The sequence below is a fragment of the Capricornis sumatraensis genome, chromosome 8 (genome assembly GCF_032405125.1).
Source record: "Capricornis sumatraensis isolate serow.1 chromosome 8, serow.2, whole genome shotgun sequence".
Classification (NCBI taxonomy): Eukaryota; Metazoa; Chordata; class Mammalia; order Artiodactyla; family Bovidae; genus Capricornis; species Capricornis sumatraensis.
In genome coordinates this window covers 97825946-97851326 of record NC_091076.1, presented here as the reverse complement: position 1 = coordinate 97851326, position 25381 = coordinate 97825946, and the positions used below count along the sequence as shown (strand labels likewise).

The 25381-nt window shown below is 57.0% G+C and overlaps 1 protein-coding gene across 2 annotated transcripts; it reads right to left on the bottom strand.

Annotated features, from left to right (window-relative positions):
- Window positions 1-1657: 1657 nt before the first annotated feature.
- KCNH6 (potassium voltage-gated channel subfamily H member 6) lies at window positions 1658-25235 on the bottom strand. Of its 2 annotated transcripts, XM_068977412.1 has the most exons (14): window positions 25160-25235; window positions 24104-24334; window positions 18619-18780; window positions 18129-18334; window positions 14487-14912; window positions 12730-12884; window positions 12485-12570; window positions 10899-11098; window positions 10447-10699; window positions 7476-7669; window positions 5699-5783; window positions 5014-5182; window positions 2265-2451; window positions 1658-1942 (listed from the first exon to the last, which is right to left on the bottom strand). In XM_068977412.1, the coding sequence occupies exons 1-14, from the start codon at window positions 25233-25235 to the stop codon at window positions 1658-1660; spliced, it is 2715 nt and encodes a 904-aa protein (XP_068833513.1). The 2 variants fall into 2 exon arrangements, with proteins under 2 accessions (XP_068833513.1, XP_068833512.1); XM_068977411.1 differs by having other exon boundaries at window positions 12485-12884.
- Between the last annotated feature and the right edge of the window lie 146 nt (window positions 25236-25381).

Here is a 25381-nt window from a genome sequence, read left to right as displayed (position 1 = left end):
GCCTAGAGGGCTACAATCCATGGGGTCGCCAAGTCAGACACAACTAAGCAACAAAGCACAGCACACATATGAGCAGAGAAAAAGGAACAGTGTTAAAGAAGAGCTTATTCTCCTGTTTTTAAAATGAATGACACTGACTTCTTTTGTGGGGGACAGAGCAGAGCATGTGGGAATCTTAATTCCCCAACCAGGGATTGAACCCTCACCCCCTCACTGGAAGTGCAGAGTCTTAACTACTGGCCTGCCAGGGAGGTCCCAATATTGGCTTCTGAATCACTGCTATTTGGATCTAAATGGACCAATATAAATGCAACAGTTTATAAAGTGTCAATATTTACAACACACTGGAAATTATGTCCTTTGCAACTATTTAAAGTTATCATGGAATACTTCAGATGTCAACTAAAAATGTATAAAAGAGAAATACATTTTCAAAATTCTTTTAGGGAAAAAGGACAGGACCTGTGACTTTTTGAACAACAGCCCATTTCAGTGGAGTGGTTGACTGCACATGTCCTCAAACCAGACCATCTGGGTGGAAATTATGTCCTCCTTTTGATATATTTTTGAGAAATATTCTTTTTCTTAAAATCAAAGTATAATTTACACATAGAAGTGCACATATTCTTACAACCTGAAACACACTCATACAATCAGCACTTAGATCAGGAAACAGAAGAGTACCAGCACCCCAGAAGTTCCCCTCTTGCTTGGGTACATTTCTTAGTGATTCTCCACTTCTGATCCCTCTCTCTCAAATGAGGATAATAATACTGACCCCATAGGCTTGTTGCAAAGAGTCGACAATATCTGCAGGACAGCCAGCACGATATCCTCTTACACAGTAGAGTGCTTTGGAAGTGTTAGCTCTTGTCATGATTCCCTGTGGCCACCATGCCAGTGTCTCTCTGCTTCCCTTCACCCCAGCCTAGCTAAGAGCCCCTTACTCCGGTGGCTCCAAGACCCGGTGGAGTCACCTTCAGGTCCCTAACACACAACTCCTTGGAAGAAGATCACAACTGTCAGGATTACAGCCCCATCGAGGACCTGATGACCCTCAGACAAATTACACACCCAGCCCAACATGAAGTGTGCAGACTTTATTAGCTCTGAGACCCTCCACTGCCCACTAGGTCCCAAAGGTCATCACAGAACCATAAGGGCAGGGTGGCTGAGGGCTGGAGTTCTGGGCCCTGATGTGTCCACTGCAGAGGACACTCCCGTCTCTAGCTGGTTCCCAGGCTCTCGGCAGGAGGTCTTGACCAACCCTGGGGGCTTGGCTGCATGGTGGGGGAGAGTTCTGAGCTGGGAGGTGACTGGACTCTGCACAGAGCCAGGCTCTCATACAGAAAAGATCAGAATGTCTCCTTTCTTTCCTGAGCCCTCTGTCCTGGCAACTACCTCCACTCCTGAGGCTCATCCACCTTCCACCAGCCCTGCTGTCTAAAGAGAGCCCTGGAGGAGGCTGGGGCAAGTCACAAGCCTCTTCACCTGCACCATCTGGGGTCACCTGGACGGGCAGTTGGTAGCTACTCTAGGTGAAGGGCTAGTTCAGAGGCTGGCTGCCTCCGCCACATCCTTAGCTATCACCTTACCCACATTCAGTTCCTTCATAGCGCTTCTTTTGTTTGTTGTTTAATCCTGGGGCACAGTGGCTCTAGCTCCTCGAAAACCCAGGATCTGAGCCATGTCTCTGGAACTCCAACTGCTTGGGCACAGAGCTGAGGTGTTCAGGGAGGGAGGGGAAGCGGGGACCACAGACAAGTCCCTGTACCTCCAAGGGACACAGAGGGGAGGCCAGGGGTGACAGGAGCCCCTCGGGCTGCTTCTGTTCCGAGGACAGTGTCAGAGTTCTGTCCATTTCCATGGCAGAGGGGGGCATCCTAGAGGAAGAGTGCCTGAGCTCCGGCCTCCATTCATCCGTGTCACCGTAGCTGGGCATCTGGCGGGGGGGCAAAAAAGAGGGGGGCAAGCAGGGTGGGGAGCCTCCCCAGGGCACCCTGACTTCAGGGTTGGGAACCAGCAGGAGATGTATCCTGCTGCCCCTGTTCCCGATGTGGAGTCAGTGGTCACAGTCTTGGCTCTGCTACCACCTGTCCAGGCTGCCTACTGTGACTCAGGCCGTAAGGGAGGACAGCAGAAGTCACAGCTGCTCTCAGTCCACGAAGGCCCTGGGCCAGGTGACCACTGAGACCAAGGTAAGGGTGGAGGAAGACATGCAGCCGCCGCCAGGCAAGCCCCTGGGGGTCCCCTCCACTGCTCACCTGTGCCGGGGGTGGGTCACCCCGGGGCAGCTGAGTTCCTGGACTCTGAGTCGCTGAGGTTGCAGGGAACAAGGCCAGGTCATTGGAGGTGGAGGTTCCCAAGATGTAGCCAGTGCGGTCCTGGGGAAGGGGCTGCTGAAGGAGCTTCAGGATGCGGCTGAGGTCTGAAGACATGCGGGACTCCAGCCTGCCAGGCAGAACTCCACAGTCAGGGTCAGGGTCACGGTTGGCAAGAGCAGTTTAGGTCCTGAGGGCAGCCCTCAGTTTTGTAGGCTTCAGGCTGTCCCTGCTGGATGAAGCTATCTCCCCGCTATAATCTACATGAGTGCTAGGTCGCTTCAGTCACATCCAACTCTTCGCGACCCCGTGGACTGTAGCCTGCCAGGCTCCTCCATCCATGGGATTTCCAGGCAAGAATACTGGAGTGGGTTGCCATTTCCTTCTCCAGGGGAATCTTCCCGACCCAGGGATTGAACCCGGGTTTCCTGCATTGCAGGCAGACCAAACTGTTTAATATCTGAGCCACCAGGGAGTCTCCTACAATCTACAGCCTCCGCCCAAATTCCCCTTAGTACATCCCTGACTCTGATAATCACAGTGATCAGGCAGCTGCACACATCATTTAGTCCTCACAGTGAAGTTTTTTTAGGAGGGAGGGTAGGTACCAAATTACTTAATTTGAAGGAATGGTACTAAGAAAAGAACTTAAGTAGATGTTTCAGTACAACTTATAGAATAGGTGAAGGTAACCCAAAAACACCTGTACTGCCTTGGTGAACAGAGAAGTCACCCCCGCCCCGCCAGCTACAAGAAACCAGCCTAATGCTTAGCTCTCCTTATCACTGTTTCCCAGAGGGTGCTTGAGAAAGAGACAGTCTGCCCTCATCATGAAGTTTCGACACAGGTATTCTGGTTACTCCCATTTCACAAAAGAGTAAACCAAGGCTCAGAGTGGTTGTTACTTATACACAGTATTGCTGGTAAGTTACCAAGCCAGAATTTGAACCCAGGACTGTGTTGCCCCAAGCCCTCACTCTGCCACACAGCCCTGACATCCACAGGCCACACCCCCCTTCCAAGGGCTCATGCTATTTTTTTTTTATATTTAAATATTTATTTATTTTGCTGGAGAGGGTGTGGAGAAAAGGGAGCCCTTTTACACTGTTGGTGGGAATGCAAACTAGTACAGCCACTATGGAGAACTGGGTGGAGATTCCTTAAAAAACTGGAAATAGAACTGCCTTATGAGACTCTGATGCTGGGAGGGATTGGGAGCAGAAGGAGAAGGGGACGACAGAGGATGAGATGGCTAGATGGCATCACTGACTCGATGGACGTGAGTCTGAGTGAACTCTGGGAGTGGGTGATGGACAGGGAGGCCTGGTGTGCTGCGATTCATGGGGTTGCAAAGAGTCAGACACGACTGAGTGACTGAACTGAACTGAACTATGACCCAGCAATCCCACTGCTAGGCATACACACCAAGGAAACCAGAATTGAAAGAGACACGTGTACCCCAATGTTCATCGCAGCACTGTGTATAATAGCCAGGACATGGAAGCAACCTAGATATCCATCAGCAGATGAATGGATAAGAAAGCTGTGGTACATATACACAATGGAGTATTACTCAGCCATTAAAAAAGAATACATTTGAATCAGTTCTAATGAGGTGGATGAAACTGGAGCTGATTATACAGAGTGAAGTAAGCCAGAAAGAAAAACACCAATACAATATACTAACACATATATATGGAATTTAGAAAGATGGTAACGATAACCCTGTATGCAAGACAGCAAAAGAGACACAGATGTATAGAACAGACTTTTGGACTCTGTGGGAGAGGGAGAGGGTGGGATGATTTGGGAGAATGGCATTGAAACATGTATAATATCATGTAAGAAACAAATCACCAGTCTTGGTTTGATGCAGGATACAGGATGCTTGGGGCTGGTGCACTGGGATGACCTAGAGAGATGGTATGGGGAGGGAGGTGGGAGCGGGGTTCAGGATTGGGAACTCATGTATACCTGTGGTGGATTCATGTTGATGTATGGCAAAACCAATACAGTATTATAAAGTTAAAAAAAAAAAAGAAAGAAACCTACTATAAAAAAAATAAAATAAACATTTATTTATTTGGCTGCACCGAGTCTTAGTTGTGGCAGGCAGGATCTTTAGATGCGGCATGAGAACTCTTAGTTGCAGCATGTGGGATCTAGTTTCCTGACCAGGGATTGAACCCAGGCCCCCCGCATTAAGAGCACAGAGTCTTAGCCCCTGGACCAACAGGAAAGTCCTGGACCTACAGAATTTGTTTCAGCATGAAGTTACACCCCTCTCCCCGCTTGGCATGTTTCAGGTTTGCTGGGACAAGCCATCCAAGGAACTATCCTCGGTGAGAGGGCTGGGGAGATCTGCAGCTAAAAGGGGCTGGCCATTCTTAAATCACTGGGCTTCCCTTGTGGCTCAGCTGGTAAAGAATCCACCTGCAATGCAGGAGACCTGGGTTCAATCCCTGGGTTGGGAGAATCCCCTGGAAAAGGGAAAGGACACCCACTCCAGTATTCTTGCCTGGGTCGCAGAGTCAGACACAACTGAATGACTCACTTTCAGGATTTCACTTTCATTCTCAAACCCACGGGACATGCAGCGATGTCCCCGAGGCACCAGGAGGGGGCGCCCGTGCCTAGCCTGCCACGGGCCTGCTCTCCGTGGCTGCCCCATCCCTGCCCACAGGTCACCCACCTGTTCATCTGGGCCTGGAGCTGCTCTAGCCTGGAGCCTAGCTCCCGAGGCCAGCAGTCTGAGTCTCCCTGAGGGTTTGGGGGGCTCTGACTTGGCCTGGGGGGCACTTGCTGCAGCAACTCAGGCCAGAGGCCAGATGCGTCTGAGATGCTCAGGGAAGGGGCTGCACCTGCAGGATGGGGAGAGGGAAGCTTCAGCCAAGGTCCAGCCGGTTCTGGAGGCTGGGCCTTCTCGAGCAGAGCCCGGGCCCTGTTCCCTACCTGCTGCGGGAACACGGGGTGGGAGGAGTAGATCTCCTTCCCTGGGTGTCCTGCCCCCACAGAGGCCTGGCTTCAGGGACTCAGAAGGCTGTAGCCCAGGGAGCAGGGTGGGACCCCAGCCTGGGGGAGCTGCCCGGGTGGGGATGTCCAGCCCAGGCCTCACTGTCCAGGGAGCTGCCGCCCAGCGGGTCTGCAGTACCTTGATGTGCAGCCCCGGGGACGGGCCGGTATCCACCCCTGCGGGCAGCCCTCACTCAGGCTCTGAGGACACAGTGGGAGGAGGGATACAGGGGCCTCCGATGCTGAGCCTGAGGAGGCCTCTCCTAAGAGAGGCAGGATGGGGAGGACCTGCCAAGGGCCAGGAGGCTAGGCAGGGCCTTCAGGCGAGGGAGGGGCAGACTCTGGCAGGGGCTGATTTTGCTCACCGGACTGGGTGTCACTGAGGAAGAAGCCCTGGTGGTCTTGACTGCGTGGAGCCTGTTGGGGTGATGCCTGGTGACCACCGCCTGCCTTGTGGGGAACAAGAGCATCAGGTAACAGGGACCACAGCCAGGACCGGGCCTCTCTCCCCTCCCCTACCCCCGTGGCAATGAGGGGAGGGTGGTTGCAGGCGGCTGGGCACCCCCAGCGTGTTCCTGGCAGCTCCTCTCCTGCGTGGACTGGCAGGGGATGCCCAGGGGCTTGGAGCTGGGCAGACCCCAGGGAGTTCCGCGAGAGGCTGCCTTGAGCAGCAGCGTGGGGGTGGGGGAGGCAGGGGAGCTTTCACCTTCCTTTTCCTCAGGGCTCTGGGACACCCACCCTCAGCCTGGGCCTACAGGACAATTCCCCCTGAGGGATGGAAGTCTGGAAGTCCCAATCCCTTCGGGGGTGCCCTCATCCATGCCCTTGGCAGCCCACCCCCCCGGTAATAGGACTTGGGGGCACCCAGGGGCTGCAGATGTCCCAGGCCACGGATACCACAGCCCTCTTGCTCGAGTGTCCAGCCACTGGGCACTTGGGCCACCTGATGCCTCCTAGCAGCTGGGCACCCCCTGCCCCCCACCCCCCACCAAGGCAGAGTCCTCACAAGAGGCCTCCTAGACAGGCCAGGCAGGAAGGGGAGAGCCTGGGGAGGGGAGGACAGCAGAGGGCAGGGTGGGGAGGGCCGTCCAGAGCAGGTAAACCTGCCTCAGCTCCACCTCCAGATGCTGGGTGCGGGGCTGGGCCAGCAGAACCCTCCACTTGAGGCCGGGGGTGGGGGCTCAGTGCCCGGGCCTCAGCCACTGTGGCCCCTGCTAGGCGCGCCTGCCCCCTCCTTCCCACTAGCTGGTTCCCGGCCCTGCCCTGCATGCAGACCCTTCTGGGCACTTCTATTCTGGACTGGCTGTCCCATGCCTTGGCCACCCTGAGCTCCACTGATATTTGGTCTCACTGCACACCCTTGAGACTGCCTTGGTTCTTCACTATGGAGCTCTTGGGAGTTCCCTGGTGGCCTAATGGTTAGGATTCTGGGCTGCTGCGGCCCAGGTTCAATCCCTGATCAGGGAACTGAAATCCCACAAGCTGCTTGGTGAGGCCAAAAAAAAAAGAGAGAGAACTATTTAGCTCTTTCTTTTTTTTTTTCTTTCTTCTTCTTGGGTTATTATAATCTCCTCCACTGAGTGATAAATTTGAGAGGAGAGATTGCTCTATCACTGCTTACACTTCTGGGACCTGGACCGTGAGCTCGGGGATGGCAGACACTGCTGCCCACCCCCACCACCCCCCTTACAGCTTAGAAGGATGTAGTAGGAAAAGCCTGGGCTATGGAGATGCATAAACTTGAGTCCCATTTTGGCTGCACCACTGACTATATGATTTACTGTGTGACTGTGGCTTTAGTCATTTGTCTGCTAGGACCCTCAGTTTCCCTATCTGGAAAATGGGGATAATACCACCACCTCCAGGAAAACTAAATGAGATTGTGTAGAAGGAGCCCAGTGCTTACCACATAGTTGGTGCTCCGTAATTGGTAGCTATCTTCATACTTAGCATTATGTTGGCCATGGGAGGCACAGAAGTGATTATGACAAAGGATGAAGAGGCGGGGTTGAAAAGAAGGGAAGCGGTCAGATGGGTCCTCTCCAGCCAAGCAGGCCAAGCACTCAGCAGGCTGACTGGCCATGGCCCATTACAGGCTGGCTGAGGGCCACCCCCGACCCGGCCCACCCATCCCAGACTCACGTCCCGCAGGTTGAAGGTGACTTCCAGCTTACTCCAGAAGCTGTCTGCGAAGGCAGGGTACATGTCCAGCACCTCCAGCAGGTCTGCCCGCTGGATCTTGTGCAGGTCACAGTAGGTCAGGGCCCGTACATCTGCGCTGGACTTGCCCGGCCGGGCATGGAGGCTAACGGGCTCTCCAAAGATGTCATTCTTTCCTGCCAGCCAGAGGGGCGGGGAAATCTCCAGGGCCTGGCTCCCTACTCTCTTCTGAGGAGCCTCCCTGAAGACCTCTTAACCTTGACCTCAACCAGCTTCAGGGATCCTGCCAGGCGGGGGCCTGGAACAAGGCTGGATGTGCTGGCTGAGGGCAGGGAGTATGCAGAGACCCTTGCCACCCCAGCCTGTGGGTCCCCTCGCTATCTCCAGGATCCTTGGGATCACCTTCTACCAGAATCTCCTTTCTGTTTCCCACTTGCTTGGGAACTGCCCCTCCCACCCCTACCCAGGGAACAGCAGGCAGAAGAGACACCAAAGGCTCCTTGCCCAACCTCTTCCTCTCAGGCTGGCCACGGAGCTGCAGAGTGGCGGGGACGAGGGGTCAGGACCACCCAGCTCCCTGGGACAGCACCTCAGGCTCCTCTCTCTTCGCTTCCCACTCCCACTGTGGGGCCACGTGACCGGCATGGCCCTCTCTGCACTCCGGTGTCCCCGCTCTAAAATGGCTATAACCATATCTGCCCTGGCTGGGCCCCCGGGCAGTCCAGGGGAGCAGAGGTGATGCTGGAGAAAGTGCCTCGGAGAGCGAGAGGCACCAGACAGGCAGATGCAAGGCGTTAGGGTGGACGATGTCACGGGGTGGACATGGGCTGGATGCGGGGACAGGTGGTGAGGGTGCTGGGCTGTTCTGCTGCCAGGCACTGTGCTAGCCACAGCATAAAAATCCAACCCACAAGGAGCCCCCCAAATCCCCAACAGACAGATTATAGAATGATCTCTAGAGCCTCAGAACAAGTAGGAGCCAAGAGCAATGGGCCTACAGAAGAGGGAGGGGTTCATTCCACCACGAGTGGTTGGAAGTGGGGAGGGGTCTCACAGAAATCTACTTGGGTGGAGCCTGGGCTGTGAGAATCTAGGAGGGCTGGTCCTCCAGGAGAAAGGCAATCGGGTGGAGGACGCAGGCTGTGGTCTGTGCAGCACAGTCAGGGTTCAGGGCAGAGAATCCAGGGCCAGAGTGCCACAGACCATGATTATGATGGCCACTTCCCACAGGAAAGTCCAGCCCCCTAGCCTGGCCATTCTGCACGAAGGGTGCTAAGTGTTTGCTCAGTGATGGATGGCGGCCAGGACATGTGCCCCCAAGAAAGCAGGATAAAAGGTCTCTTACAGAGGAGGGACTGAGGAGGCTCAGAGAAGGGAGGGACTCTCCAGGGTCACATATGAAACCCAGAAGCTAGAAATCTGGGCAACATTATAAAGTGATGGTTTTCCAGTAGATGAAGGATTATGACCTAATGTCCATTTCTACTCAGGACAAAATGAGAGTTCATGTCTCTAACTGAAACTTAAATTGGACTGGCTTCTTAATTATTCATAATAATTATCTCTCCCACCTGAACGGCACTTCTAAATTTGGCTGGGAACGAGGGACAGGCTCATAGAGGAGCTGAGCTTGAGCTCAGCACTGAAGGATGCCTGAGGTCTGCCAGGCACAGGTGTGAGGCAGGTACTCCGAGTGGAGTGGCCGCTTGTGCAGAGGCACAGGGGTGGGACAGATGGGCAGGGAACTAAGTAGTCTGATGGCTGGAGCATGAGCCACCAGAGGGAGGGTGGCAGGACCCAGGGGTGGCCAGAATGTGGAGGGCCGTGCACAGGGGTTGACATTTGCCCCATGGGTCATGGGGATCCATGAAAGGATTTTGAGCAGAAGACCATGCACAGATGTGAATTTCAGGTCACTGGCAGGTGGAAGATGGAGTGTGGGGTACACCAGATTCAGGGCTGCAGGCAAGGAAGGACACAGTGAGGACTGGGCCCAGGCAGGGACAAGGAGACAGGTATGGGACAGAGAGATCTCAATACAGGGAACAGACGGGGTTCTGTGGCTGCCTGGATGGTGGGCATGGGCCAGGAAAGGAGGAGGGTACTTCCCTGGCTGACTCTCAGGTCTCTGGCCCGGGCAGTGAGAGGTTCACAGTGACAGGGATGCTCATGGAGCTGCCTTTGAGGGAAGATGATGATTTCAGATTAAGATAAGCTGTTTGGTCTGCCTACGGAATATAAGGATGGCCATGTCTGGAGATGAATGTGGAGAGACTGGGGCCGGGACAGAGCTCTGGGGGTCCATGTGGCGCAGGTGAGGCTGAGATGATGAGAGCAAGGAGCTGGCCCAGGTGAGGATGCAGCGAGGGCAGGCCGGAGGGAGAGGACTGGGCGGAGGGGTAGAGGAAAGCCCGGCCAGGGGCACCAGGGGACGGGGAGGGCTGAAGGCAGGGGGGAGGTGTGGAAGATGAGAACCACCTCAGACATGGCAAGTGACCTGTCCAAGGTGAGTGACCTGCCCCATGTGAGCAGCAGAGGCTATGTGTGCCCCCAACCTCTCCCCTGTCCAGAGTTCCTTATCCTTCCTCCCAAGTCCAGCTGTCCCTGCAGCTGCACTGACCACCGCCCCCTCCCCACCCCATACAAGCCCCTGCCTTCTCACCCCAGCTCCCTAAGAGCGCAAGAAAGTCGCAGCTTGCCTGGACTTCCTCAGCCCTGGAATCCCTGTCTGTCCACCTACCAGACCTCTCTGAGCTTCAACTTCCCTATCAGGAAAATGGGGCCTGTGGCCCGGGTTGGTGTAAAGGATTCCGTGAGCTGGGTGTCAAGCTCCCCCGTGGCACATGTTCAGCACGTGGCAGGTGCCATCGGTGTCCCTGGGAACGGCCTGGTCCAGGCAAGACACCTCTCCCACCCCACCCACCTCCAGCCAGGCCCTCCCCGCCCAACCCACCGAGGATGGCCACCACCACGTCGTCGCGCAGGATCTCGATGGAGCCGCGGGAGATGAAATAGAGCGTGGAGAGCACGTCGCCGAGGTGCACCAGCGTGTCCCCGGGTGGCGCATGCGTCGTCTTGAACTTGACGGCGAGGGCGCGCAAGCAGCCCTTGCTGGCGCCGTGGAAGGCGGGGCAGTGCTGCAGCAGCGCGCGGTGCAGGTGCAGGCAGATGTCGGCCTGCAGGCACTCGGGGAAGCCCTTCAGCACCTGCGAGGGCGGCGGGGGCGTCCAGCGGGGTGCGGCCGGGGCGGGGGCTGGGGGAGCGGGAGGTAAGGAGGGTTCTGGGGACGCCCAGTGCCTGCGGGACCTTGGTCTCCCCCCACCGCCCTGCCCCGGGGGCATTCGCTGGAGCTGGGACTTGAGCGAGGTGGCCCGCCCCACCCGGGCCCGAGGGGCAGGGGCTCACCGCATTCATGTCGATGCCGTTGGTGTAGGACCAGGCGTGTTGGAAGTACTCCTCCAGGCGCTGCCGCAGGGGGTTGGGAATCTGGTGGAAGCGGATGAACTCCTTGACCCGCAGCATCTGCGTGTGGTAGCGAGCCGTGCCCGAGTATAGGCGCTGGATGATGGCCGACACGTTGCCGAAGATGCTGGCGTACATGAGGGCTGGGGCAGGGCGGCGGGATGCGGGGGCTGAGCTCCAGAGCATCTCCCCCAGGCCTGCTCCAGCTTCCCCCACCCTGGGATCCCCCAGCCAGGGAACCCTCTGTCCAGGGCGAGGTCAGAAGTGTCCAGGACGGTGCCAGGGTGTCTGGGGGGAACAAAGACCCCTGGGCCCCTTGGCAGCTTCCGGGGCGCCATAGGCCAAACTCCTGAGAAGAAAGAACTAGGGCAATCGGTTTTTTTAGTTCAGATTTGTTTTCTCTTTCAAGCTGTAAAAATATTATAAAGGGAAAACTCTTGGTCTGTTTTCACCCCTTTTCCCCCCTTGTTTTTGTTTTTCTGGGCTTTCACATCTCTAAATACTCTGAACATGACAACTTAATCTGCGTGTAACATCCCACACTGCCTCTCCTGTTCCTAGGCCACGTGTCTGGAAAGGCAGGAAGCACAGTGCGGGGCCTGAGAGTACACAGCCCTGAGGGCTGGTTCTCTGGGAGACGGCCCCTGGGCTGGAATTGGGTCTCTCTGTAACCCCTGGCAAGCTAGGACGTCCATTTTCTTGGTCTGTAAACAGCTCATACTATGGCTGTCAGGGAGCTGTGATGGGAACAAAGCATGGACCTCTGATAAGGACTTAGAAAAGTGCCTGGCAGGGACTTCCCTGGAGGTCCAGTGGCTAAGACTCCATGCTCCTAAAGCAGGGGTCCCCGGTTTGATCCCTGGTCAGGGAACTAGATCCCACATACTGCAGCTAAGAGCTCACATGCCTCAACTAAAGACCCTGCATGCTGCAACTAAGACCCGGCACAGCCAAATAAGCATATATTGAAAAGAAAAGTGCCTGGTGAGCACATTTCATAGATGTGGACCTGTGCTAAGAAGGGCCCTGGGTTTTGGTTTAGTGCTCTGCTCTCACTGTCTTGAAATAGTTGATAATATTTTAAACAAAGGGCCCTACATTTTCATTTTGCATGAGGCCCTGAAAATGAGGCAGCTGGCCCTGATCCCTGGCATATATCGAGGGCTATAGATTCTGTATATAGTTAGTGTGAAAGTGTTAGTCACTCAGTCGTATCCAGCTCTCTGTGACCCCATAGACTGTAGCTCGCCAGGCTCCTCTGTCCATAGGATTCTCCAGGCAAGAATACTGGAGTGGGTTGCCATTTCCTTCTCCATTTTCTTCTGCCCAACCCAGGGATCGAACCTGGGTCTCCTGCATTGCAGGCAGATTCCGTCTGAGCCACCACGGAAGCCCACAGTTAGTGTACACACATGCAAATATTCATTGTGCTGCAAACTTAGGACCTGCCAATCACAGAAATTGTTACTGTGTTATATTTCATTACAAAACTAAACCTGGAATTCTTGGGTAAGGTCCCAGACACTCACAGCCAATGAGCATCACGCAGATGGAGAAGACCTTTTCAGAGTTGGTGTTGGGGGAGACGTTGCCAAAGCCCACACTGGTGAGGCTGCTGAAGGTGAAGTACAGGGCGGTGACGTACTTGTCCTGCACTGAGGGGCCCGAGGCTGGGTCACTACCGTTGTAGCGCTTGCCGAGCTGCGCGCCCAGGCTGTCCAGCCAGCCGATCTTGGGCTCCAGGTAGGGCCGCTCCACGTTGCCGATGGCATACCAGATGCAGGCCAGCCAGTGCGCGATGAGTGCAAAGGTGCACATGAGCAGGAAGAGAACCGCCGCCCCATACTCAGAGTAGCGGTCTAGCTTCCGAGCCACACGCACCAGCCGTAGCAGCCGCGCTGTCTTCAGCAGTCCAATCAAGGTTGTGGTCTGGAGAGGCAGGGAGGGGGCCCCGGGGCTGGGGTCAGCCCTTGAGAGACTGTGACCTTGAGGTCCCTTAGGACCACATTTATTCCCTTGCAGGTATGGTCACATAATCGTTAACAAACACTTACGGAAAGCCTGCTTTGGGCCAGGCTCTCGGCAGCGGGACACTGTGTAGGACCTTAAGGAGCTCTCAGCCTAAAGCTCAAAATAGCTTTATGGTTGCCAGGACAGAAGTCTAAGGAGGGCACAGAGGAAGGGGAGGAGAAGTCTGCAGCGACAGGGCAGGGAAGGCTTCCTAGAGGAGGTGACACAGGAGCTGAGTCTTGAAAGATGAAGCTGGGTCTCCAGACAGGAGGGAGAGGGAAGGGGCATTCCAGGCACAGGGAGCAAGCACTGTGAAGAAAGGCATGGATGTGCGAAATGGCATGATCCACCTGGGGAACCAAAGGTGGTGCTGCAGATGAGAACATAGAGCAGAAGAGCCTGGAAGATGGGCAGGGGGTGCTGCTGTGGCTACAGGCTCCTCAAAGAGCTTGGCTTTTATTCCATGCTGCTGGGGAGCCATTGAAAGTTCTGAAGACTGGACTGAATGAGGGTCAGGGTCAGATAAGTGATCTGAAACTTGTTCTGGCTCCTGTATGCGGGGGGTGAGGCTGGCAGGTGTGGGGCTGAGGCAGAGGTGGTAAGAAGGCCACTCTGTGTCCAGGCAGGGGCAGTGCAGGTGGAAAGGGTGGGGAGAGCACTTGGGGATAGATTTGCTGGAAGTGGGTGGGTGGGCATGGGAGCATGCAGTCACAGTGGACACTCCATGCTGGACAGGCTAGGTGATTGGGGTGTGACTGGAACACAGGAGGCAAGCTATTTGAGTGGAAATCTGATTCCAAAGGACTTCCCTGGTGGTCCTGTGGTTAAGAATCCACCGTGCAATTCAGGGGACATGGGTTCCATCCCTGGTCTGAGAACTAAGTTCCCACATGTTGCGGAAAAACTAAGCCTTCAAGCCACAACTCCTATGCCCAACAGCAACAACGAGAGAGTCAGTAAGAGTCCACGCCCCACAGCGAAAGATCTCGCATGATGCAATGATGATCCCGCAGGCAGCAATTAAGACCCGACAGCCAAATAAATAAATGAATGAGTGAATGAATAAACAAATAAATATTAAAGCAACAATAACAATAAAGCTGATCCCAAGGAGATGGAGCAAAAGGACAGACTGGGACTAGAAGCTACGAGAACAGCATGAAAATGCCCTCATGTCAGCTGTGAGAGGCAAAGTGGGCAGAGTGGAGGGGCTGGGGCTGAGGAGGCAGTCAGGCTGCCTCTCAGGGATTTCCAGGGTAACTGTGGTTTAGAAGTCAGCAGGATGGGCGAGCCGCATAGGAGTGCCCGTCCCAGGAGGAGTGGGGTTTGGGAGCACAGAGAGGGCACCCAGGCCTAGGGGAAGCCCCAGATACTCCTTCTCCAGGGCTGGGAGGTGACAGATGTCTGAGGTTCCTCCTTCCCACCACTTGCTTTGGCAAAGGTGCCCCATGCCAGGTACTCCCCGTACCCAGGGCACAGGGGGACGGCCTCGGGGGGCCGGCCTGAATGGGGTTCGCTCACCTCATCAGAGCCGGTGCGGAAGATGAGCAGATCGAAGGGGATGGCGGCCACCATGTCGATGAGGAACCAGCCCTTGAAGTAGTGGACGGCGATGCGCCGGGGGTGGCTGACCACCTCGTCGTTGGTGTTGACGTAGGTGGTGCGGAAGTTGATGACGATGTCCACCACGAACATGATGTCCACGATGAGGTCCACCACGGTGAGCGGGCTGCAGGTGTAGCCGCAGTCCCCGCGCTGAGACTCGTCCTGGTCGCTGAGCAGGAAGGCGGCCGAGTAGGGCGTGAAGACTGCTGTGTAGATGACCAGCAGCAGGATGAGCCAGTCCCACACGGCCTTGAAGGGGCTGTAGTGCAGGAGGGTCCCCCGGTGGATGCGAGGGGCCTGCAGCTTGTACTCTGGCAGCACGTCCGCTCCCAGGGACAGGACCTGGGGGTGGGGACCAGGCAGAGGTCAGCAGGGTGCCCTGCCGGGGAGATGGCTCTGGGAGGGGTGGAGATGCAGGGGTGAGGCCGAGGAAGGGAGATGTGGGAGAAGGTGGGTGGCAGGGCAGTGCAGGGGAGAGGGGATGAGGCAAAGATGGGGGTGTGGCCCGTAGGACAGGGACAGTTCATAAGGGGACAGGAGTGCTGGGAGGATGTGCCAAGAGGAGGTGGAGTCCAGAGGAGGGGGGAAGCTCTGTCTCATAGTGACCCCAGGTTTGAACTCCCTCATAAACAGGTCAGCCTGGAGTGGGTGAAGACGGGACTGGGGGAGTGGGGAGGGGAGGGCCAGGTTCAGGCCGATTGAGGGGGTGATGAGGGGTGACTAGTCTGTCTGGTGGGTTTGGGAAGTTTCCAGTGGTCAGGTTTCCCATGGGAATAAGTCACCCCCAAAGTAGCCTCTTCATTCCTGAGGGCTCTCGGAGCCTGGACCAGTGAGGGCCCACTCTGGGGCCAACTCTCAGAGCCTTCCACGGAAGGAATCAAATTTTGGGGGTGTATAGTTAACCTGAACCCTTGATGGGTCTGGGTACTGGTGGCCTTGACTACTTTGCACATGTCCAAGGGGGAGTTGATCATTGCATTCTGAACCCCCTCTGCTCTGCCCCTCCGACCCCCACCTCTGAGGTTTCAGCCAACATACAATCACCAGGGCCCAGCCTAACATGCCCAGGCTCTGCCCAGCATGAGCCTGGGCAGTTGGGAGCAGAGGGCATGCCTTTTGTGGCCAGACCTCCCAGGTTGATCTGGGGTCTGACATTGCTGTCTGTTTGTCTTGGGGCAGGTTTTGTAACTTCTATGAGCCTCAGTTCCCTCACCGGCAGAAGGGGACAACAAAGGACCACAAACTCCATGGGGCTGTTGGCTGTACTAAGTAAATGAGCTGGTGCATCTTTTTTTTCGGTAGTGCCGTGCGGCATGCGGGATCTTAGTTCCCTGACCAGGGATGGAACCCATGTTCCCTGCCTTGGAAGCTCAGAGTCTTAACCACTGGACTGCCAAGGAAGTCCCAAGCTAGTACATCTTGATGGCACAGGCCATTACACTCGATAATCACTCCTCTCTGCTCATCCCATGTCAGACACTGCCCTGACAAGGATGGGGCCTGAAAGGTGTCCCATGGATCATCACCACACACCCACCCACACCCAGGATAGGGCCCTGCAGATGGTTCTGGTTTAAGAAAATCTGCAGCATAAGGTTCTGGCCCTGAAAGCCAGATCCATTAGCAAATGGGATCACAGTATGGAAGATCCACCCAAAGGCTGGTTTCAACCACACGGTCCCCCATCTGCCATCCAAACCCCTGGGAGGGGCCACAGTGTCCTCACCCTGCAGGGACCTCCTGCTCAGCCTTGGCCTCAGCTCTTGTTTGGCCTCCCTGGGAAGTTTCCTCTGACCCTGCACAGACCTGACCCATGTTTTTTTATTTCCTCCTGGCTCCTTGTAAATCTCCTGACAGCACAGTTATCTCCACTGACTTACAGCAGCAGTTCCCTCGTCCCGCATGCCCCTCTCTCAGTCCACATGGGGGCTCAACTAAAGGGGACTGAATGAGCACAAAGAGCTTGGGTCATGTCCACCCCTGGCTGCTCAAGACCAACCAGGAGGAAACAGCAGAGCACACGGAGAGGGAGGGAGGCGGTCAGAACTCGGAGGGCGGGGTCAGAAGAAGTGTCCCCGTCCTAGGGGCTTCTAGTTGGGGTGCCACCTCCTCTACCACAGATCTCCGGAGTCTCCCACCGCCTCCGGGGCCAGCACGAGGGGCCTCTCCAGTGACCCCAGAGCTGCAGGGCTGTCAGGACATAGGAGCCCAGGTATGGGCTCACAGCCCTCTAGGCCCTCTGAGTTCTGGTTGAGGCTGGTGTGACTTCCCTGCTCTGGGCCATGCCCTGAGCTCTGGCAGGCTCCTCCCCTCATTAGGGGCAACATGGGGTGGGTTAGTAAAGCCAAGGGGGGCTGGGGCAGGGGGCAGGACAAGTTGGGTGGGGGCAGGGACCACGCACAACTCTCTAGCCCAACAGCCCCCATCACCCCATCACCAACCCGAAGGTCCCCAGGTGCACAGCTAGGTGGGCCTCCTGGTCACTGGCCCCCCGCTCCCCGCCTGATGTCCAAGGGCCCAGCCCTACAGCCTGGGTCTTTTCTGCCCCAGGGCTCTTGCACTTGGTGAGTGGCTGGGTCACAAGGAGTTTCCAGCCCACCTGCTCCAGCACAGAGGGTGCTTCAGGTGAAAGGGGGTGGGAGGCAAAGAGCTGCTCCATCCCCTCAGGGAGCAAAGTCCCAGGGGAGCTGGAGGAGGCCCCTGACCTCGCCCTGCACCCCCTTGCTCAGCCCTGGCCTAGGCACCTCTCAGTGTCTCCTAGGGCCAGCACCCTCAATGTCAAATGAGTCCTCAGAGACCATGTGGTCCAAGTCATTCATCCAGACGGGACCCTAGGGCCCAGACAAGGCACAGGTCTCTTGCCCAAGGTCACATAGCAGACAGTGGCAGGCCCCCTGAACCTTGGGCAGTGCTCTCTGCACTTCCCTCTGGAGAGGTCAGCTGGGGACCGGGGCACAGGCCCCAGGAGGAGGGACAGTGTGGTCAGATGGAACAGAGGACCCAGGGCAGTTTGCCCTGGGCTGGCCAAAGAGGGGCTGAGGCTTTCCTGACTGTTCCCCAGGGGCCTGCGCCAAGGGAGCTGAAGATGTCAGGTTCCCTCCCCACTGCCTGGACTGCAGAAGCATCCTGTCCTAGGGGCTGGCTGTCACCTCAAAAGCCAGGGGCAGGAGCAGGGCTGGGGCTCCCCACCCTCTTCTTAGTATGGCCCTGACACCTCTCTGCTTCTCCTTCTCTGGGACTGGCAGAGCCTTGGGTGGGTCCCAAGATGTCCTGCCAGGTCCCCCTCCCGGCTTCTCCAGGCCTAGGATGTGGCACTGCTAACCCACCCTCCCCTGGCTCCGGGAGCTGTGAGTCAGGATGGGAGTCTCAGGGTTGGCCTTTAGGTCTAAAGAATCAGACTCTAGCAGGACAAGAGGCCTGGAGCTCAGACCAGACACCAGGGGGCTGGGCAGGCCGGCTCCCTCTGTTCACCCAGCCCCAGGGGAGTCCAGCGCCTGGGCCTGAGGAGGGACTGTAGGGCCCAGCACAGCCCCACCCACCCTGGCCTGCAGGCCGCACCTGGGTGACCTTCTCGGTGACGTTCTGGGTCCGCTCCACCACCTTGTGGGGCGCGATGATCTCAATCTCTGTGGTGGAGCCGGAGCGGTGCTTCTCCAGGTTGAACTCCACAAAGTTGAGTGTGAACTGCGGGATCTGGCTGATGGTCCTGTACTTGACCCTGCCCGCTCCAGGCCCCTGTGCCGCTGGCCTGCCATGAGACCCATCTGAAGCCAAGGCCCGGGTTAGAGCAGTCAGGGCTGGGACCTGATGCGACACCCGATGCTGCCACCTCCCAAACGCCACATGCCCCTCCCCCTCCCGTGCCCCTCGCCCCGCCCCCTCCACCTGCCCCGCCCCTGCCCCACTTGCCCCGCCTCTCCCCTCCCGTGCCCGCCTCGCCCTGCCCCCTCCACCTGCTTCCCCCACTTGCCCCGCCCCGCCCCTCCCATGCCCCGCCCCGCCCGCTCCCATGCCCCGCCCCGCCCGCTCCACCTGCCCGCCTCCTCACCCGAGCCCAGGAAGCTCTGTCGCAGCAGGCGCTGGGACAGGCTGCGGCTTCCCCGCTTGGCCAGGAGCTGCGCCAGGTCCTCGAAGTTGAGGATGAACATGATGACCGCCCCGTCCTCGTTCTTCACGGGCACCACATCCACCAGGCAGCGGAAGCAGGAGGCTGCAAACACCGTGGGAAGGGAGGGTGGGATGTCACCGGAGGGGTCCTCTCCTGCAGGAACCTGGCCTGGGGAAGCTAGGCAGGGGGCTGGGTTAAGGTCAAGTTGAGAGCAGCCATGGGCGGGAGAGGAGGCCCGCAGAGTGGCCAGAGCTGTTGGTGACACTGCCCAGCAGGGCCCCACCCACAGAGCAGAGGTGGAGAAAGCCGCTAAGCTCCTCATTAGGAGATAATGCAGCCTCGGGCCCAAGTCCACACTTGGCCCTCAGCTTGGGGCTTAACCTTGAGGTTTGCTTCTGCTGTAATTAAAGCTGAGCAGATGGGGGTGGATTAAGTGGGGAAGTGAGGCTGGGTCTCCTACCCCCAAGTAGCTCTGGCTGGCCCTAGGTTCAGCTCCTGTGCTCCCATTCCCCAAAGATGTCCTGCTCCCCTGATGCTGGAGGGAACTCACCGAGAACACATCAAGTGCTGGGCACCGAGCCCGCGGGCACTTTAGGGCTCAAGCTCCATGGTGGCGTACTTAGACCCCTGTTCTGCAGAGCCTGGGCTTCTGAGAAACTGACCTGCCAGGACTGGCTGGGCCACGCATCAGGGAGGGCTGGGGCCAGGGCGCGGGGAGCCCTGCGCTCTCATACACAACAGTCTGGAGAGGGATGGGGACTTGAAGGGCTGAGGACACTGGAGTGAGGGCCATGCTGCGGCTCCAGACCAGGAAGGGGCTGTCATCTCAAGGCAGAGGTGCTGGGACTAGGGGTGAGGCAGGTGGGGCAGCGGCCTGGGGGCTGCTGAGGGAGAGGGAGATAGATGGCAGGGTGGGGGCAGGACAGGCTCTCCTGCTACTTACGCAGCCATCACAGGCCGCCCAGACCCAGCCATTGGCCCTTTGGTTCCTCTTTCTCTGCTCCAGGGTCTTGCTCCCTCTCCCATGGGTGAGTGGAACAAAACAAGCTGAAACTGCCATGTTCCCTAGAGCCAGGCAGCAGGCTGGGTGGATGCCCCGTGAGCCCTGCTCCACAGTACCCCATCATCCCATGTGCTTCAATTCAATGTTGATGGGTGTCAGGTCCAAGGACGCTAAGGGCAGGGGACTTGGGTAAACATGACTAGCAGAAAGCAGATTTGTCTGTCTTGTTTGGTGGAGGCCATGACCTGTCCCAGGTGTTGTTTGTTAGCTGAGTGAATGAAAGAATGAGTGTAAATGTGAGTGGATAGGAGGCTATTACTACTTTGGGGCCCATTAGACTCCCTCTTCCCCAGATCACCCTCTGGTGCGCCCTTCCCTTGGCGCCTTCTCACCCCCTCAGTGCTGGGGTGCAGCCGAGCTGTCCACCTCCTCCCTCCCACTTTCCTCCCTGGAGCAAGAATCTCCCGGATCAGATTCCCGGACTCCCAAGCACCAGGCAGCCATCTGCCAGCTGCCGCGCTGGCCCCGGGGGAGACATCCACACCGAGGAGAGGCCGCCCGCTTGCCTCTGAGACCCACTCCTGGGCTTGCAGGGCTGTGGGCCTGCTTCCCAGACCAGAGCCTGGCACTCTCATCAGCACAGGGCATGGCAAGGCCTGGGTGCTGGGACCCACCCCGGAAGCCTCCTTGGCCAGTGGCCTGAAACACCACCCGCAAGGCCATTCTCTCTCCTCACTCTCTCTGGCACTGCGGAAATCTGGCCTGGTAGGGAGCTGGCAGAGCTGGGCAGGGCTTCCAGGCTCTATGCTTCTAGGGGCTGCCAAGACCCAGCCTGTACCTACTGATGCTATCTTTGGAAAACTAAGGCTGAGAGTGAACCAAAGACTAGCCCATCAGAGCAGTGAGGGCTGGAGGGCAGCTTCACGTAACACCCCCTGCCCGACCTTCACACCCGCTGGCTGCCTTCGGGCTGATGGAGACAGGAGGATTCAGACGAGATCAGAGCATTCTTTTCCTGATCCCTAAGCTGTCTTGGGCTTCCCTGGTGGCTCAGACGGTAAAGAATCTGCCTGCGATGCCTAGGTTTGATCCCTGGGCTGGGAAGATCCCCTGGAGGAGAGCATGGCAACCTACTCCAGTGTTCTTGCCTGGAGAATCCTCATGGACGGAGGAGCCTGGCGGGCTACAGTCCATGGGGTCACAAAGAGTTGAACATGACTGAGTGACTAAGCACAGCACAAGCTGTCCTTGCTCATGAGTGAGTGTGGGTGACCAGAAGTGGGTGAGTGTGTCACCCTAGGGGGTGCCCGGGAGTGGTGGTGTTCCTGTGTCCTCGCCCTGACCCTGGAGGGTGGCCGACAGGCTCTGCTTGCCCTCTCTTGCAGGGCTTCCTCTCGGGGCCCTCCTCTCTGACCCTGGACAGTGGGCTCATCTCTCCCTCTGGACAGCACACTGCTCCCGGCTCTGCTCTGCCTCCCAGATGTGCCCCTTCCTTCAGTTTCTCATAGTCCCCGCCCCTCCCCTTGGAGGCTCTCTTGTTGTCTGTTGTCCCTATCTCCTTACACCCTGCATCCGGCATGTGGTGAGCCCTCAGGGAAGAGCTGGTGCCACAAAGGCCGCCACGAAGAGTGCAGCTGCTCCACCCTGCCTCCCCGCTGGGTGTCTCTGGCATTCCTGGGTGAGTGTACACAAGACACTGGGACCCCAGACCTCCGCCCATGCCCTTCTTCCTGAACTGGAGCTGAGGACTGGAGGAGCCCCAGGTTTCTGCGAGTCTGGCTTGGAGATTAGGGGACTCTCTGGTTTGGGGTCATCACAGAAGACGATCCAGCCAAGGCAGGCAGGCGGGGTTGGGCCCCTCTGCCAGGTCCCCAGGGGGCGCAGCAGTAGGACTGTTCTCCAAGGCTCCCTCCAGACTCCCATTGGCTTGAGTCTTGTGGCCATCCCCATGCTTCCTAGCCGTTAGGTTCTTAACTTTTCCTCGTGAAGGTAGATGGCAGCAGAGCCAGTTTCTCAGGGGTCTCTGAGCCCTGTCTCATGGGGTAATTTTTGTCAAATTGCCTGGCCTCTTTGAACATAGCTTTACACAGATGTACAATGTGGAGGTGTATGGCCACAGACTCTCTACTTGAACTTGGAGAACTATCAGTGGTTTACCCCTTTAGAGGAAAAGAGGATTATAAATCAGCTAGAATTCTGTAGGGGGTGGGGGTGTGACTCTTCCTCTAACCAATGGAAGATGGGGGAGAGGAGGTATTGACCCGAGGAAGGGAAAAACCACCATTAGGATGCCCTTCAGCAGGCTATAAAGGCCATGTGAATATGATAAAAACAAAACAGAAAAAACAATCACGTGGTCAGAGTGGACCAGAGGGCGTACATAAGTTATCTGAGCATCACATCCTTCTCTTAGGGGAATGCTGGCCAGAAGGGTCCCCTTTCTAGGTTTCACACCAATTTCAGGTAGGTCCCAGGTGCTCAAGGTCTTGGACTATCATGGGTCAAGGTGGGCTTCGTTAATAGCTCAGATGGTAAAGAATCGGCCTGCATTGTGGAAGACAGAGGAGCCTGGCAGGCTACAGTCCATGGGGTTGCAAAGAGTTGGACACGACTGAGTGACTAAGCACAGTGCACAGGTATGTGGGTAACTTGTCATTTCCACCCACAGAAAACCTCTAAGACTCAGTCTCCAGGGCTCCTTCTGACTGCTAGAAGATGCCAGAGCAGGGTTCTGAGCACCTGAGGATCTCAGAGGGTCAAGGCTTGACCTCGACCTCGGCCCCTGGCCCAGGCACAGTTAGGGTGCTGAGCAGACCCTGAGAGCACTGAGCTGACATCACTGGGAGTCTACGATCAGCTTTTACGCCTCTCAGGCCCAGGAAGGGCTCTGAGGTCAAGGAGAGGGACAGAGGGACCTGTTGGCCTCTGTCATTCCCTGCTGTCCCATCCTGTTCCCCTGGGACCCTTCTCACTCCTTTGACTGTCACCTCCTCTCTGCAATGATGTGAGGAGGTGAGGTCACAGCTTTTAAAAATATTCTGACTTCGTTAACCCTGTGAGTGCTCCCAAACTAAGCCAGGTTCTTCCTAGTCCCCTAATCACTACAGCCAGAGGGACAGCCAGGACCTGCCCAAGAAGCACCTCAAACACCTTAAACACACACACACATGCTCAGGTTTACACTTAGTTCATGCTCCACACACCAGGCCCCTGCAACCGTGACTGTGAGCACCTTTCAGCCTCAGTCCAAAGGTGCCTGCCCTTTACCTGCACTCCAGTGGCCCTCATGCTTTCTTCCCCAGGGAGGGTCCTCTTGGGCTTCTTTCCCCAAAAGTTCCACCTCGGAACACAGAGGCTGTTGGGTTCCTTTCACCCCTCTTGGGATTATTTGGATCAGATATATCTGAGGGAAGAATCCAGAGACTTGGGGTCCAGTCCCAGCTGGGACCCACGCAGTAGAATCCTGGCCAAGTTCTTTCTTTTTCTCGGGGCTCAGTTTCTTTGCCCATGAAATGAGGGATTAATTAATCTAAGCCAGTGGTTCCTAAACCTGACAGAACATCTAAACTGCCAGGGAGATTTTTCCAAATACACCTGTTTGGCCCTCATTTCACATCTCTGAGTCAGCCCCTTTCTAGGGAAGGTGTGTTTTGGAAAACAAGTTCCAGGTAATTCTGATGCAGAAGCAGGCTGAGGGGGCCACTGATCCAGGTGATTTCAAAGGGACTTTTGGGACCCTAATTCCCACCCATCTCTTTCCTCTCCACACAGACCCAGTGGAGACACTGAAGTACTGAGGGGAGGGCCCTGAGGGGCTCCAGAATTTCTTATCCTCGGCCCCCGCTCTATGCTTCTGTTCTGTCTGCAGTAGCTTGGTCTGGCAGTAATATCCCAAACTGGAAAAGCCTCCAGGGCCAGCACAAACTCCAGACTCTGTCTCCACAAAGAGCTGGGGTCCCTGAGCCACACCCAGCCCTCTTTTCAAGCCAGCTGCCCCCATGCCTTGCCTGGCCCCAGAGGCCTTGAGGGGGTGACTCCTCCCCTAATCCCCAGAGCAGACGGAGATGAGGAAAGGTTAATTTCCGTCCCAGCTGCCTGACAGCTGGGGCTGACAGTGACAGAGTGGACAGCCAGGAGACCGGGGACACGGGGGAGGGATGATGGTGTGGGAGGCCCTGCATGCGGCCAGGACCAGTTGGTGGCTCAGCCTTGTCTCTGGCCCCTGAAAAGGACCTCAGAAGGCATTGCACCCAGGGTCCAGCACTTTCTCCATACAGTTGAGGAAATAGAGGCCCAGAGAGGAGACAAGATTCATCCAGGCCCTTTGGTCCCCGGGGTCGGTGCCCTTCCCATGACCACTCTGCCTGGACGAGAGAGGGGCCGAGCCTGCCTTGCAGAATCTGTGGCCTGAGGGTGCCTCACCATCCTTGCGGTAGTAGAGGATGTCCACCTTGCACTCCTCGGCCCCCAGCAGGGCCTGAGCTAGGCGGGACATGGCACTGCGCGGGGTGTTGGGGCCTGTGAGGAAGTCACAGGTGCATGGTCTCTGCATCACTTCCACTCGGGAGTAGCCGAAGAGTTCACAGAAGCCGTCGTTGCAGTAAATGATGGCACAGTTCTCCATCTGAGCGTTGGCGATCAGGAACTTACGACCTGGGGCGGGAGGTGGGAGCCCATGGCAACCAGGACCAGGCAGTAGGGAGGGAAAGATCAGAGGGACTTGTGGGAACGGTTGGTGTGTGTGTGGGGTGGGGGGGTGGGGGGATTGGATCTGGATGCAGAGCAGAGCCGTGATCAAAATGAAGGAAGGGGAAGGTCAAGTCTGGGGAGGGTGGGAAGACCAAGAAGGCCAGAGTCATGGGGGAAGGCCATGGGGCTCCTGGGAGTAATGACGGGGTGGTCAGGAGGGGGAAGCAGGACGATGATCAGAGAAGGGGAAGGGGAGTCAGGCCTGGGAATTGTGGGAAGACCAGGGCAGTAATGGGGTCGGTGAAGTGGGAGAGAGGCCCAAGTCTTCCTGGAGCAAGGAAAGGGATAGGTGAGAGGGAGCAGGGGTGTGACCAGCTGGGAGCCCGGCCTGGGTGAGCTCCTAGAAAGACCAGAGTGGCTCGGTCAGGAGGTGAGAAGGAGGGTGAAAAGGAAACCTCTGGAGGAAGTTGCAGGTGGAGAAGGGGTCAGGAGGGAAGCATGACAGGTATACAAGGGGAGGTCAGGGCTTAGAACGGGCAAGAAAACAACTCAGGGTGAAGCGGGGAGCTGCACTTTGCCCAGCGTGTAGCAGAAGGGAGGTGGCGTTGGAGGTAAAAGTAGGGGCTCGGTGAAGAAAAAGGTGTTTCTCGGACATTGAAGGGAAGGATATGCGTTTGGCATTAGACACCCCCCCACCCTGCTCCATTCGAAGTTAGTAAAGGGTTCGGCCACTCCTGCCGCCGAACCAGGGCTCCAGATCATGCCCCAACCCACCGCACACACACTCACTCTGGCCCTCGAACTTGCGGATGATGGTGTCCAGGTAAGTGTTTTGGGGCGCGACGTGGCCCCTGCGGACCGGCATCTTTCTGCTGCGGCCTCTGCCCGGAGCCAGCAGCGCCCCGGCTCCCTGCTTCTCCGCCTGTCCTCTGGCTCAGTGGCGTCCGGCTCCGGTGGGCGCCGCCCCCGGGGAGGGCCGCAGGGCTTCGTGCCCCGCCCGCCCGCCTGCGT

Coding starts and splice junctions, on each gene's coding strand:
- KCNH6 (XM_068977411.1), bottom strand. CDS start 25,235: ATGCCGGTCCGCAGGGGCCACGTCGCGCCCCAAAACACTTACCTGGAC. Junction 5,183..5,698: donor CCTCAGTGACACCCAGTCCG/GTGAGCAAAATC, acceptor CCCATCCTGCAG/GTGCAGCCCCTTCCCTGAGC. Junction 1,943..2,264: donor GTGACCCACCCCCGGCACAG/GTGAGCAGTGGA, acceptor CCCCCCCGCCAG/ATGCCCAGCTACGGTGACAC.